Source organism: Medicago sativa, chromosome 6, assembly GCF_051527215.1.
Source record: "Medicago sativa cultivar Bolivia chromosome 6, Bolivia_mono, whole genome shotgun sequence".
In the NCBI taxonomy this organism is placed as follows: Eukaryota; Viridiplantae; Streptophyta; class Magnoliopsida; order Fabales; family Fabaceae; genus Medicago; species Medicago sativa.
The window spans coordinates 36,928,834-36,944,819 of record NC_140754.1 but is presented as its reverse complement, the minus strand read 5'-3'; the positions used below and the strand labels follow the sequence as shown (position 1 = coordinate 36,944,819).

General features: G+C 36.7%; 1 protein-coding gene and 1 long non-coding RNA gene across 2 annotated transcripts; both read left to right on the top strand.

Annotated features, from left to right (window-relative positions):
• The first annotated feature begins 2,540 nt into the window (after nt 1-2,540).
• Nucleotides 2,541-3,703, top strand: LOC146914897 (uncharacterized). Its single transcript, XR_015013189.1, has 2 exons — nt 2,541-2,665; nt 3,510-3,703. It is a non-coding gene; the product is annotated as an uncharacterized LOC146914897 (long non-coding RNA).
• Nucleotides 3,704-7,448: 3,745 nt separating this feature from the next.
• LOC146914896 (uncharacterized) lies at nt 7,449-8,930 on the top strand. Its single transcript, XM_085721167.1, has one exon. It carries the CDS (start codon nt 7,449-7,451, stop codon nt 8,928-8,930), a length of 1,482 nt encoding a protein of 493 aa, XP_085577293.1.
• The last annotated feature ends 7,056 nt before the right edge of the window (nt 8,931-15,986 follow it).

Sequence of the window (15,986 nt, the reverse complement as noted above, 5' to 3'; positions counted from 1 at the left end):
TTAACTAAATCTCAAGGGAGGTTGGTGTAATTTGCCCTTGATTTAACTTAAACATTTGCACCTGTAGCTAGACTTGAAGAGATTAGACTATTATTATCATATGTTATAAATCATGATATCACACTGTATGAGTGTATCAAATGGATGTCAAAAGTGCATTCCATAATGGTGTATTTTATGAATAAGCGTATGTGAAAAAACCTCCTAGGTTTGAGGATTTGAAACACCCATAATATATTTTCAAACATAAAAAGTCATTGTATGGTCTGATACTAGCCCCAAATATCTGTTCGAAAGAATCAATAACTTTCTCTTTGGAAAATGATTTATCATGAGGTCATGTTTTTACAGCACATTTATAAAAATGTTAAAGAATGAAATTTTGATTGTTCAGATGTATGTCGTTGATATCATCTTAGGTTATATGATGACGGAGCATCATATAATATTTTTGGTTATGTTTTTAGTACTTTTATTTGCATTTGAAGACAAATAAGATGAGAGTTAAAGGAATTGTCAATGTTTTAAGAAACATATTATATTGTTTTCACTTGAGTCGTTGTAATCACTTTTATCCTAATCATGCAACTCCATAGGTGTTTTGGGTGTTTTGTATTGAGGAATCATGTAAATCGACAAATTAATACATCACTTGAAGGATCAAGGATATGAAGTTTGAAGACTAATGGTTCTTAGAAGTTTTTTTAAGACTATACAAGATGAAGAAAATTCATTTCAAGTTCCTAGGAGTTTCCAGATGGAAGAACGATTGAAAACGGGACGAAAAAGTCAATTTTCTTCTCTTAAAACCTAAGTGAGCATATGTTATCAATAGAGAACTTTGCACACACTTTTATTAATTCAGAAAGCTAACGGTTCAAGACAAGGGTCAATCATTAGAGTTCCAATGCAGAAGATCTTTATCCTCCTCTTGTTCTCTCTTGGGTGTGTTTTCCTATTGTTTTGTAATGATGTTTGTCTCATGTGCAACTAAACACTACAAGAAATCTTGCATATTGCCAGGGAACAATGCCAGGAGCAAGAACTCTTGGCAAATTTTCCAGGAGCTGTGCCAGGGAAAACTCCTGGCAAATTTGCCAGGGGCAACCCCACACCAAAGCCGTGGCAAATTGTATGGAGCAGAAAAGATTCTTGCGTGGTCAGAAAAGAGCAGGACGGTACAACACTTTGCCAGGGGTTATGCCACCAAAAACCCCTGGCAAATTGCAAAGCCTGCAAATTTGTCAGCAGCACGTGAATTGCTTGTATTGTTGCGCTTATTTAAAAAAAAAAGCCTGTATTGTAGCGCTTCAATGACTATTCCTTTCCTTTCCATTCCTTTTTCTTTCCTTTGCAAAACTCATTTTCATTCTCTCCTCTCCTACGGTTAGTTTTCAGATCCACCACCACCGTCCATCGGTTCGGTTTTACGACCCACCACCGTCTCCTCTCTCAGACGGTTAGCACTTCTCATCTCCTCTCTCAGTCGGCCAATACATTACCATCTCCTCTCTTCTTCTCTTTTAGGTAAGTACATAAATTGAAATTTATTTTAATTTTTAGGGTTTGGTTACTGAAATTGGTAAGTTGAAATTGAATTAGGATGTATTAATTTGTTTGTTGATTTTATATTGATAATGTTGAATTAGGGTTTTATTGTTTGTTGAATTAGTGACCTATAGAGTTTAAGAGATTATTTATGTAAATTGCAGTTTTTTTGTTCTGGTTTAGTCAACAGAGTCTGTGGCTAGTTGACAAATATTGATCTAAACATTTTTACTAATACTGTACTACCAAAAAATTCTGCTGTCCTCACAATAAATACTTCTACAATCGTGTAATCTCTCATAAAATCATCTTTTATCTTGTTATGTATCCTTGTTTTGCTGAAAATGCATATTTCTTGTTGTTAATGATACCAAAAGAGTCAACACAAATGTAATAGGTTCACACACTAGATTTTTTCTGCAATTATTCATCCTGTTTTAACTTTGATTTTGGGAAGTTTATGGTGTTTGTGGGGTAGAGGTATAAGTGTATGGTTCATGTTAAATTTCTATGTTTTAAGATCAATATTCTATGTTTTCGATCAATATTCTATGTTTTCTCTGCTCTATTGTATGGCTGCTACGTGATAAAAATTTTTGACAGATATGGACCTAAGAAAAATGAATCCAAAATAAGGTCAACCCATTTTAGCTAGCTAATCTAATTTTTTTATTTCTTTAGTTTATTTATTTTAAGTTTGTAAACTATATTCTTTAGACATAAATAACTATTGTAGCCATATTGAAATTGATTTTCCGAAAAGAAATTTTTTCCGGTTATGCCTAGAGACAAAGTTAATAGTAGCTTTATACTGTTCTAATTGTATGAATGAATACGTTCGTTGTTTAATTGAGTTATGATGATTTATTGTATTGATATGATGATTTTGTTATTGATAAATATCTAGGAATGCCTCCGAAAAATAAAGGAAAGAGCAAGGACAACGACAGGAAACGATATAGTACTCACGTTGTGGACGCAACAATAGAAGCTATTTATTTCTTGTGACAAATAGGCACGGAGGTTACGTCGGGATCCGTTTATTAACGAGCTTCACGACGAAACACACAAAAATAGTTCGGGCCAATACTGCGATAAGCGTGCTAGGAGAGTGCAGGTAATCTTTTATAATTATATGTCACATTTTACGCCTTAATGTTATTATTCTGTACATGAAATGTTTATGTGTCGCGAGTGCAAGAGCAAAATTGCTTTTTTTTTGTTTCACCTGATTTAACTTCTACATGAATATCCAAAGACCATTCTGCAATGAATATTAAAAGAGCATTCAAAGAGCAAATTTGCAATAGTGAAAGAGCATTCTGATTACTCTGTTCCTTGTAATGAGAATATTTGGTCACCTTGTCAAGGCCACCTTGGTTACTCTGATTACATATGCTGCAATCTTTGACTGCATTAATTTGTTTTTTTATAGGCTAACTGTTTTTATAGGTTGACTGCATTTTATTGTCTCTTTGATAGAGTTTGAATTTTTTCATCCTATTAGAACCAGAATTTCGATAAACTATTAAAACCTATTTCAATTTGGCATGAATCTAAATATTAGATTATTTTGTTGCAAGTTTGTCATCCTTTTTCAGTTGTGTTATAATATATGGTAACCTGGACTCAATGTAGTTATTTTAGCACATTACAGTGACATGTTTTCATGACTGATAATATATAGTAACTTGGACTTGATGTAGTTATTTTAGCACATTACAGTGACATGTTTTCATGACTATATATAACATGCAAGTGGGTGATAAGACCAAACTAGGAGGAGACAGATTGATGAAAAGTTGATAATATAATTTACCTGCTTGAAATTCCAGACTTGTTCTACTATTTATGTAAATTTCTCTAGACAGTGCTTCAAAAAACTGAAATTGCTAACCGCTGCCTCTGCTTCAGTGCTTATGCTACTTTCTCTTTTAATTGAGTTCTTAATATTTGAACAGGAGGAGTATGACCGGCAGCTTGCCGAGGCTATTGCTGAAGGGTTAACTGTTGATCACGCTTTGGCCTTTCCGACTTGGAGAAAAGTTGCTGGCGACAAGAAGAAAGGCAAGCTCTATGGTACAATTTCTACCTATTAGGTACTTATGGTTTGTAGTATTTCATACAATTTTAATTTCAATGATGCTAGACTCAATATTGTGTGCTATTATTTTAATTTGCATTGTTAACTACTTTTTCTAAACCAATTAAATTAAAAAATCATTTTAAAAACGTTTTTTAAAATTATTTTTAAAAAAATTATTTAAAATAATTTTTATTATTAAAACAATTTTTTAAAAAAGAAATAAAAAAAACAATATAAAAACGTTTATTTTAAATATTTTAATAACGTTTTTTTTTTAAAATTCGTACAAAATTTGCCAGGGGTTAACCCCTCGCAATGTCCCTGGCATGTTTTGAAAATGACATGTGATAAAAGCTGCAATGTCCCTGACGCAGTCTGCAAAAGCCCGCATTGACCAGAATGTGTCATAAAAGCTGCAATACAATTTGCCAGGGGTTGAGCCAGGGCCTATGCCAGGAGCGCATTTTGCCAGGAGCTAAACCCCTGGCAGGACAATTTGCGATGAACAGATTTGCTGGTGATTCTGCTCCTGGCAAAACCCCTGGCAAACGTCCATTTGCCAAGGATTTTTGCATTTTGCCAGGGCTTCTGCCCCTGGCAAAATGCAACATTTCTTGTAGTGAAACCTCTTTGGTTAACGTTCCATGATGAACCCTTTCTTATTTGTTGGGTTTAATTAATGAAGTTTTCATTTAGGTATGCTTTTCTTCTATTCGATTTAATATGTACTTGCCTTTTTTTAATGTATTTTCAATTGAGAATCAATATCGGTAATCTTGAAAATTAATCTATAGTAGATTAGTAGGATTGACAACCTGAAATTCTTTCTCCGTTCATGGCAGTACTAATTGCTTATTTCTTAATTATTGTTAATGAAATTTTAGTATGAAACCTAGAGTTTTCTTATTCTTCCACCCATGAACTCCGCAATTTTAACTAGGTTAAATTGTAGCACATGTTGCCATAAAGGTTAATGGAGTTTATAAACTAGTTTCTTAAAGCATCAGTAGACACCATATGACTATTGTTTTACTAAGTTAATTCCAAAAAAGACGGAAGGGGGGGTTCCAAGATTCCTTAATAGATGTTAATTCAATGAATCACAAACCTAATCTCACATTAGGCAAGTCAATTAAACCCAGCAACCCTATTTTAATCTCTATTCTATTTACTCTCTAAATAATTTTTTATAATTTCTAAGATCAACGACAATCCCTGTGGAGATGATAAACTTACTACTTTATTACTTGTTATGATTTGGTGCACTTGCCAATTTCGTCATCATTATGTTAATACTACTCTCTATCAAGAATTTTCTAAGATGATGTATGTTTGCTTTGAAATGAGCATGATGGGAGAACTGAAGTTCTATATGTTGGAACAATAAGGGTCTTGTACAACTCCTCTAAGGTTTTAATAATAACAAAGTATTGAAAAACAATTGGACATACTACTATTTGTTCAAGTGTGTAGAATCATAGAATATATCCATCAAGTATTGAACAAGTATGTAAGCATGAGAAGCACAAAAGAAGCTCAAACACTTTGGTAGAAGATTGGAAGAAAGATCAACCAGAAGTCAAGACATTGGATTAGAAGACAAGGACACATCTTCAGAAGCTAAAGAGATCATCAGACTCATAAGTACTACCAGAACACAAAAGACCCCATCAGACTCGGAAGACCTTCAGAATGGAGAAGCACCCGAGGGACCCAGACTCCACATCAGTTTTGTCGTCTTCTGTAGCTGTCTACATGAAAGGATTTGAGCATAGTTTTGCCTTCTTCTGACCACGAGTATAAATAGACAAAGGAATTCATAAGCAATAAGAATGAACAGATACTTCATGTTTCAGCAGAGGATTTTTGAATGTCTATCCAACAGAATTATCCATATCCGACAATGCTTCAACGTCCTTGATCAGGAGATTCTCAACGACTCTTTTTGCGCTGAAACTCTTCTTCAACGTATCTCAAATCTCTGCCTATATAAGGAGCTGAAGACCATGAAGAAGACCAACAACACTATGCTATTTTAACTATGTAATTACTATGTCAAATCAAATAGCGCATAAATACAATTAGGATTTTCGTTTTGCTTAGTATATCTTAAAAATCCTAGAAGTTTAAAAGAGTTTGTTCACCTTGTTCAGCCTAAACCATAAATTGGTAAATCTTGTGTAGGTACAAGTTTGTTTTTATTTTCTGTAAACAAACATAAGTCTCTTGCTTGCTAAGCTTGAGTGTATAATCATCTTGGTGAAACCTTGAGCATTAAAGTCTCAATCAGCTGTGATTGACCACCTGAAGTCTCATTCAGTTGTGTTTGACAAATACAAGTCTTTAGGTGAAACCTAGAGCACCAGAAGTTTATTAAGGGATCCCTTTGAGCAAAAGAAGTCTCTTGCTTGCATTCATGAGCAAAAGAAGTATCTTGGAGTTGTCCATGAGCATTAGAAGTCTCTTGGACTTGACCTTGGGCAAAGAAGTCTCGTGCAAGTGTAGCATTGAGAAGTCTCTTGGAAGAGTGTGAAATCCCTTGGAAGTGCAAGGAGAACTGACTACTTCTGTTTTGTGGAAGTCCCTTGGAGGGGATGGTGTATGTGCATCTGCTCTGATGCTTAAGTAAATGAGTGGTTAATAGAGTGAGGTAAATATTATGGTAAAGAGTGAGATTTCTAGTTCAATACGGTTCCTTAGTATTTATTTTGAGGGAACGGTTCCTTAGTATTTATAGGGGATGATTAGATTTTCGGCTGTTATACTTTCACCTTGTTAGATGTCGTCGAGGGACACTTGTAATGAGAGAGATTGGTTGTCATCAAGGTTTTTTTTTTTTTTGCTGAGGATTAGTATTTATAGAGAGATTGTTACAACATTCTATTCATTTCTACAAAACCTCGTTAAAAAATGTGAAGGGTACACATGATTTAAAATATAGGGTCAAAAAGTAGGGATGGAAATGAGTCGAAGTTGTATGACCTCGACTCGATAAGAATTATCTTGGCTTGTATCTCAACTCAGTTCAACTAATAAGATTCATTTCGTTTTCTCGAATTACATAAATGAAAAGATTTTATTATTCTTTTTTTTAGATTTTTGACCTTTTAATGGTTTAAAATAAGACAAAGATTGAGTTAAAATGGATGTTGTCACAAAATTTTCTACTGTTGTCAGAAAAATAAGCTAAGTTATTTAACTATTGAATGAGTCAAAATTTCACCAACTCTCATACTTGGCATCAAAATAATTTAATTGGCAATAGGATTGATCATTCAGAATTTACTTAGAGCTAGTAATCTGTTGTCATGTTTTACCAAATGCATGAGCTACTCATTTATAGATAAGGTGGTTCCATATTATTATAAAAAGCATTGGATGCGGGACTTATGAAAGTGTGTAACTGGTTGGTTTGCAAGAAAAATCTGAAGACATTTGGTTTGTAATCTCACTTTTGATGTTATATTTAGAAAGGAATTTAGCTTATATTCGGTGAAGATGATTTAAGTTACAAAACTAGAGGAATTTTTTTACAATCTCAAATTAAAATTGATGGTTTAATTTTTCAGTGTTTCTTACTCATATGTTATATATATATATATATATATATATATATATATATATATATATATATATATATATATATATATATATATATATATATAGCGATTTTGTTTTCTCTGCCCACAGTGACCGCCGCCCCCAAGCCAACGAAAAACCGCCCGACCCCCAAAAGCCTCCACCGCAAAAGATTTCTTTCCGAGATAAGCTTCTAGGACCCTCCCAAGAAACCCTAACCCGTGAAAAAGAGGACATGATTGAAAAAAAGCTTGTCCGCATTGAACATGAGAATGGAAATAGGCTTCTACCAAAGATTCACCTGGAACCATCCGTCTTCCAAGAGCTTTGCATGCCATGGAAAGATGCCATTGTTGTCAAGCTGCTAGGGAAAAACCTAGGATACCATACCATGAGAGATCGACTACAAAAAACATGGAAGCCCCAAGGAGGATTCGAAATCATGGACAACGACAACGGATTTTACATGGTAAAATTTGATCAAGCTGCAGACAAAGAAAAAGTCATCACCGGAGGCCCCTGGCTAATCTTTGATCACTGCCTCGCCGTGACCCACTGGACACCAGAATTTGCTTCTCCAAACGCAAAAGTGGACAAAACAATTGTTTGGGTAAGATTTCCAGGCCTTAACCTAGTTTACTACGACGAAAGCTTCCTCTTAGCTATGGCTACTGCTCTTGGCCGCCCTATTAAAGTCGACACAAACACCTTAAAAATTGAACGTGGCAAATTTGCTCGAGTTTGTGTGGAGATTGACCTCACTGTACCGGTAGTAGGAAAAATTTGGGTGAACGGCCATTGGTATAAAGTCCAGTATGAGGGCTTACATCTAATTTGCACCAGTTGTGGCTGTTACGGACATCTGGGAAGGAATTGCACCAACATGCCGATCAACACCAACACCACCGCCCCTCCTCCTCAACAAACCGCCGTCAACCACCATGATGACAACCATCAGACGCAACAACACATGCCTACAACCATGGAACTGCATTCAATTCAGGCACCTCATAACGGTAAGGAAGTTACAAATCTTACTCCACAATCATCAGCTAATAATGACAAAGTAATTAGCATTGATGGTGAAAATAATGAGCTCCATGGGGATTGGTTGCTTGTAACCAGAAAAAAGAAAAACAACAATAACCCCACCCTATTCTCTCCAAAGACCGCTAAGCCTCAAACCAATAAGGTGCATGCCCTAAAAAACATGAACCCTAAAAACAAACCTGGCCCACCTAACCAAACAACTCAGGCACGCTCCTATCACTTTGACCACACACATGCAAGTCAAATCCCAAAAGAAAACAAACGTCGCCGCCGTGATGATGAGCTAATGATTGATCATGATTTGCATTATTCTATTGGTCAAACTGATACGTTATCTGAAGCCAACAATCCAAAGAACCCAAAGAGCCCTATCAAGTCCGCCTACGTGGCAAAACATGTCCAAAAAATTCCCAACAACCAAAAAGCCACTATGAATAATCACAAACCTGCCCCACCTGAAGTAAAAACTCCCAACCGTGAACAAAACTACACCATCATCAGCATGAACACAAGCTCCCCAAGCCGTGATGATCTGGATCTCAATAATAGCAACAAAAGTATTCGCCACGTTACTGTTGAAAATATCCAGGATGACCCCAAAGCCAAAACCATCGCTACAGAAGACAATGCCTCCTATGAAGCCAATGAGGAGGCTATGATTACGTAGCTTCTACCTTCTTTGTTCTCATCATCTGTCTCCGTTTGTTATGGAAGCTCTTTTCGATATAACCATCCTCTCTTGGAATATTAGAGGGGCTCAAAATAACAACTCCAGAAGACATCTGAAAGAATTGATGAGAAAGCATAATCCATCTATTATGGCAATCTATGAAACACATGTTCCTTTTAGTAGACTCTCCTCCTTCTGGACAAACTCTGGTTACACTCCCATTCACATCATTGAAGCTATTGGCCAATCTGGAGGGATTTGGCTCCTGAAGCATTCTGCAGTTAACATTATCACTACTGTCATCGATTCCAACTCTCACTCCTTAACCTTCTCTATTAGCCGTGGTAGCGCCACCACTACTTGCACTTGTATATATGCAAGCCCTAACCCTACCTTGCGCCCCAACCTCTGGTCCCATCTTGTGAATATCAACCACACCATTGATGGCCCTTGGATGCTCATCGGTGATTTCAATGAAACACTTCTTCCTAGTGACCAAAGAGGTGGAGTCTTCCATCACAACAGAGCTGCCTCTTTCTCTAATTTTATGATTTCTTGCAACCTTCTCGACCTCTCAACCACAGGTGGTCGTTTTACTTGGCACAAAAATAATAATGGCATTCGCATTCTCTCTAAAAAGCTTGATAGAGGGCTTGCTAACATGGATTGGCGCATATCTTTTCCGGAAGCTTTTGTTGAGGTTTTATGTCGTCTCCACTCTGATCATAATCCCCTTTTTCTCCGCTTTGGTGGACTTCCCTTAGCAAGAGGACCTCGACCTTTCCGTTTTGAAGCAGCTTGGATTGACCACAAAGATTATGCGGAGCTCGTAAAAAATTCTTGGCAACACACCAATCAAAACATCTCCGAGTCCTTAAATAAAGTCAAGGAGAACTCCACCACTTTCAACCTTGAAGTCTTTGGAAACATTTTTCAAAGAAAGAAGCATATCGAAAACAGGCTAAAAGGCATCCAAAATTACCTTGAAAGGGTAGACTCAACCAGGCATTCCCTCCTTGAAAAAGAGCTTCAACAAGAATATAACCACATCCTTTTCCAAGAAGAAATGCTTTGGTACCAAAAGTCTAGAGAAAAGTGGGTCAAATTTGGCGATAAAAACACTGCTTTCTTCCATGCTCAAACCATCATTAGAAGAAAGAAGAATAGAATTCATAGGCTCCAACTCCCTTGTGGTACCTGGTCCTCTGACAGTGACACTCTCCAAGAAGAAGCCCACAAATATTTCAAGACTTTCTTCAGTGGAGACCAACCAAACCATGACCGAAGCTTCAATGCTGGCATTCACCCTTCCATAGATGACAATGGTAAACTTGCACTAACCTCCCCAATCACCAAAAAAGAGGTGTTTGATGCCCTTAACTCTATGAAGCCTTACAAAGCACCAGGCCCGGATGGCTTCCACTGCATCTTCTTCAAACAATACTGGCACATTGTTGGTGATGATATCTACCATATGGTCCACACAGCCTTCCAAACCGGTTACTTTGATCCAGAGATCTCAAATACTCTCATAGCGCTCATTCCTAAAATTGACCCACCCACCAAATATAAAGACTTCAGACCAATCAGCCTTTGTAATATAACTTACAAAATTATCACAAAGGTTTTGGTTCACCGGCTAAGGCCTATTCTTACTAACATTATTGGCCCCTGCCAAAGCAGTTTTCTGCCTGGAAGGGGCACTTCAGATAACTCTATTGTTTTGCAGGAAATAATTCACTTTATGAGGAGATCCAAAAGCAAGAAGGGATATGTAGCTTTTAAGCTTGATTTGGAAAAAGCTTTTGACAATGTCAATTGGGAATTTCTTAAAAATTGCCTTCACGACTTCGGATTCCCTGACATCACCATCAAGCTCATCATGCACTGTGTTTCGTCACCAAATTACTCTATTCTATGGAATGGAAACAAACTTCCACCCTTCCAGCCTACACATGGTCTGCGCCAAGGTGATCCGTTGTCCCCTTATCTTTTCATTCTTTGCATGGAAAAACTCTCTGTTGCTATTAATTCAGCCGTCAGTCAAGGGAATTGGGAACCAATCCAAATCACAAATCGGGGGCCGCAGATATCTCACCTCCTCTTTGCAGATGATGTCCTTCTCTTCACTAAAGCAAATAGTTCTCAGTTCCATCTTATCCACAATCTTTTTGAGAGCTTCAGCCGAGCATCAGGTTTGAAAATTAATATATCAAAGTCAAGAGCATACTACTCTTCAGGTATTTCTCAAGGTAAAATCAATACCTTTACCTCTATTTCTGGAATTCACAGCACAACATCTCTTGGTAAATACTTGGGTTTCCCTATGCTCCAAGGTAGACCAAAGCGTAGTGATTTCAATTTCATCATTGACAAAATGCAAACCCGTTTGGCAGCTTGGAAGAATAGGCTTCTAAACAGAGCAGGTAGATTAACTTTAGCATCTTCTGTTTTATCCTCCATCCCTACTTACTACATGCAGATCAACTGGCTTCCTCAAAACATCTGTGATAGCATTGATCAGACAACTAGGAATTTTCTTTGGAAAGGAAATAATAACACGGGAATCCATCTGGTGAATTGGAAGAGAGTCACTAGTCAAAAGCAAAATGGTGGGTTGGGTATCCGAACTTCAAGAGAGGCGAACACTTGCTTACTTGGGAAACTGGTATGGGATATGGTTCAATCAACAGATAAGTTGTGGGTTCACATTCTCGCTAACAAATATGCTTCAGGTCCGAATATTCTTCATGCTTCAGCCAACAACAGTAGTTCTCCCATTTGGTCCTCCATTATCAAAGCCAAGAATGTCCTCCAAAATGGATATGTTTGGAGGGCTGGTTCAGGTTCCACATCATTTTGGTTCGGCATCTGGAGCTCTTTCAGTCCCATCGGAGCGCAGGTTCCCATCATAGACATACATGATACTCACCTTACAGTTCGTGATGTCTTCACTCAATCCGGGCAGCATTCGCAGGCGCTTTATACCAATATCCCGCAACCAATTGCTGATTTCATAAATAACACCCACTTCAAGTTTCATGATAGAGTCAAAGATACTTTCATTTGGGAGCATAACACTAATGGTACCTACACCGCCAAAAGTGGTTACGCTTGGCTTCTCGAAAGCACCAACCCAACTGTCGTTCCTACTACTCTGAGTTCTTGGAATTGGATATGGAAGTTGAAGATTCCTGAAAAATTCAAGTTACTCATATGGCTCGCCTGTCACAACGCGATTCCCACGCTTTCTTTGCTTCAGCACCGTGACATGGCGCCATCTGCTACTTGTCCGAGATGTGGTGAAGATGATGAAACTCTTCTGCATTGCCTCAGAGACTGCAGCTACTCTAAAACCATCTGGACTAAGCTCGGGTATACAGCTCAGGAATTCTTCACCGAAACTACTCACAGCTGGCTGCGTGATAATGCAACGAAATCAAATTCTGCCATCTTCCTTGCAGGCCTCTGGTGGTCGTGGAGACACCGTAATCAAATGTGTCTCAATCATGATACCTGGTCCATAACCAGAATTCTCTGTCACATCTATAATACGGCTGCTTCAATAGACAGAGCCTTTCATGTTGCGTCTGCCATTTCTTCCGACCGTCTGGTTCGCTGGAATAACAACGACTACAATTGTCTTGTACTTAATGTGGATGGAAGTTGTTTGGGTACTCCTTCTCGAGCTGGATATGGAGGCATCATTAGGAATTCTGCAGGTTTTTACATCACGGGATTCTCAAGTTATATTGCAGCTTCTACTGACATTTTGTTTGCTGAACTTACTGCCATTCATCGCGGTCTTCTCCTGGCAGTGGAATCAGATTTTGAGGATTTGGTTTGTTACTCGGACTCTATGATTTCCATTAAAGTTGTCAATGAGCAGGACTCACACTTCCATGCCTATGCTGTTCTTATCCAAGAAATTAAGGACCTCCTTTCCTCAAGAAACTTCTCCATCCATCATTGCCTCAGAGAAGGGAACCAATGCGCCGACTTCTTTGCAAAGTTAGGAGCAAACTCTAATGAAGAATTCACTTCTCATGCTACTCCTCCAACTGACCTCCTCCCTCTGATCCGGAACGACGCTATGGGGACCTTGTTCTCCAGAGTTTAGGCTTCTCTTTTTTCTGTTGTTTTCGTTTTTTTTTCTTCTTTTGTTAGCTTTGTAACCAAAAAAAATATATAGAGGACATATCAAGTGAGAGGAGTAACTTAAATGAGAGGGTGAGAGGAATTAATATCATCCTTTGGATCAAAATAAACGGCTAAGATCAAATTTGAGTAGAAAAGGCTGAGCACACTTGACTAAACAACATACGCTTTCTCTTCTCTCAGACACCCCCTGCCTCTTCCGTTTCCTCTTCATGTTTTTCCTGGTTTTCTTCCTCTGTTACGATTCACACGAATAATTTTCATTTCAATTCACATGAATTTATTGAAATTGCTTCTTCAAATTGTACACCAAACTCAACTTCCTATCATTCCAAGCCACTTCCTCCCAACCATGACACTGTTAAAATTGATTATAACTATTGGATGAAATTTAATGTAGGTATGAATCTGACCATCTTCAAGGGAGATTTCTCATAATGAAACAAAATCAATGATGTTTTTCATTCTTTTTGCTTCGGATCAACAACCCCAATTCAATTTTTTTTTATGAAGCCCATATTCTTTCTTTTATTCTCATAGAGATTAACGGGTCTTTTAATTTTTGGATTTCCTTTCTTCATCAATAATTCATGGAGAAGGAATCGTTTAATTATTGGTGATTAATGGGTCGCAGTTTTTTTTAATAGAGATTAATCAGTCCCTTTTAATTTTAGCTGTTTTTTCTTCATCAATGATTTATGGGTCTGTTAAAGGAATGGAGAAAAAGGAAGAGTCAACACAAAAAAACGTTTTGTAATAAGTAGACATATAGGTTACAAGAGAAGGTTCTGCGAACAAAAAAGGGAAGAAATTTTAAGATTGAAAGAGAAAAGAAGGAAGGAAGAAGGAAGAGAAGAGAGAGATCAGAAGCGCACATGCATTTTTACAACTAAATCCATCTGAACCGTTTGATTAGATTCAAGGGTTGAGATTTATCCCTCTCATCCTCTCATTTTAAAAACCCTCTCATTTGAAATGCCCTATATATATATATATATATATATATATATATATATATATAGCTTTTGAAGTGATGGCCAAGGGGTATAAAACTAGATTGATAAAACGAAGAGTAATGATATTTTGACATCCATTTGATGACAACTTTGTTGACAACCTTGTTTTTCTCGCTTCTTATTAGTCAAAAACAATGGAGAGAGAAAAAGGAAGAGATAGGATAACAACATCATGTGAGTATGAGAGAGAAAGTTGTCCAAAAGTTGTTAAAAAGTGGTTGTCAAAATATCATTTCTCTAAAACGAAAGAAGTATTCCTAGTTGATTTTGTAAAGAAACCAAGTCATGATTGATTGGTATCAAACCAGTTTTGATTGCTGACACAATGTACCACATCCCCAATATCACCATTAAAAATTACTTTATTCCTCATATATTAAATGCACCATGTTATGGCAAACCTTATCAGGATTTTCACACTCTTTAGTTTTCCTCCAGCCAATACCTTAATGTACAATATTAGAATTATCAAATTCATAGTCAAATAAAATTATCATTCAAAACTTTCATAACAAAATCCCAAGAGTAGAAAAGTTGGGAGTAAGATACAAGGTCAATAAAACACATGAGGTACAATTTAGGTGATATATTCATAAATTGACCATGATAAAAATACTGTATTCATTTTTTAAACACATTCTAAACCCCCTTCTATATATTTTGTTCCGAAAATGAGGCTTCTACATTGCATTTTATAAGCCTATCTATTTTTTTTTTAAAATACCCCCATAGACAATTTGACTGTGCATATTCGATGATATGACAGGTGGTAAACTGAAATTTTTTTAAGTTACAAGGGGCGAAATTTTCCATGAAGGTTCAAAACAAAAAAAATAAAGCATTTTACAAGGACGAAAACAAAACAAAAATTACAAGGTGAAAAACCGAAAATGACCTATATTACTGGGGGTAAAACACTATTAATCCTATCTATTTATTAGGATTCTCCACATTTTATTTATTATTACATTCGACCTTATCATATGAGTCATAGTGGCGTGGATCATTCCAAATGTATTGGTTGATACTATGTCATTATTTGTTGCGTCAATTATTCCTCCCAAGTTTTAGTGCCAAGAAATCATCTAGATTTCACAATTAAAAATTATTATATTAGAGTTCATTATAATGTTATGAATATTTAAATCTTAGTATTACTAAGATATCAATGACAATATATAGAAGATGAAGAAAATACTTCCATTTTTAATATTTACAATAACTGATAAGAAATAATTTAGTGACGAAATTCATATACATTAAATGTTGAAAAGTAAAGAATCAAATTTACACATTAGCTATCCAACATATCAAATGTCTTTGTATCCTCATTCCATATCACGGAACCTTTTAACACTTTCAGAAATTTTTTATTTTCATTTCAATAAATTTACACCCATTTTTCAAATTGTTTCTCAGATTCACACGAATTCCAAACAAGATGCACATTTTTAAAAAAGATGCAGATTTACATTGTCACCACTTGGAGTCTTGTTTGTCACAATCTTGCCGGTGATATCATGTTCGTCAGTCGTCGCCGTCAGTTCTTCCGGCATTGGCCATGATCTGTCTCGAGCCAGTCTCTATATGGGACAAAATCAATCAACAATTATTGTTATTGTGGCTGGAGGAGGGAAGCCTCCGGCCCAAGCCATAGAACTTGGCGGCGTCGCCGACGGCTCCGCCATTGAAAAGTCACTTAACGAAGGAGGCTTTGCCTGAATCTACGATTTCCTCATTTTTATTAATAAAAAAGACTATTGATTTACTATTTATTTAGACTTTTGATTCTTTCACTTAGCCAGTTGCATGTTTCAAGAGTCCTCAATAATAGCGACATGCACCAATCATGGGAGTGTCCAAGAGAGAGTGCTTGAGC

Bases quoted from the DNA above. Each gene is read 5' to 3' on its own strand.
- LOC146914896 (XM_085721167.1), top strand. From the start codon at position 7,449: ATGATTGAAAAAAAGCTTGTCCGCATTGAACATGAGAATGGAAATAGG.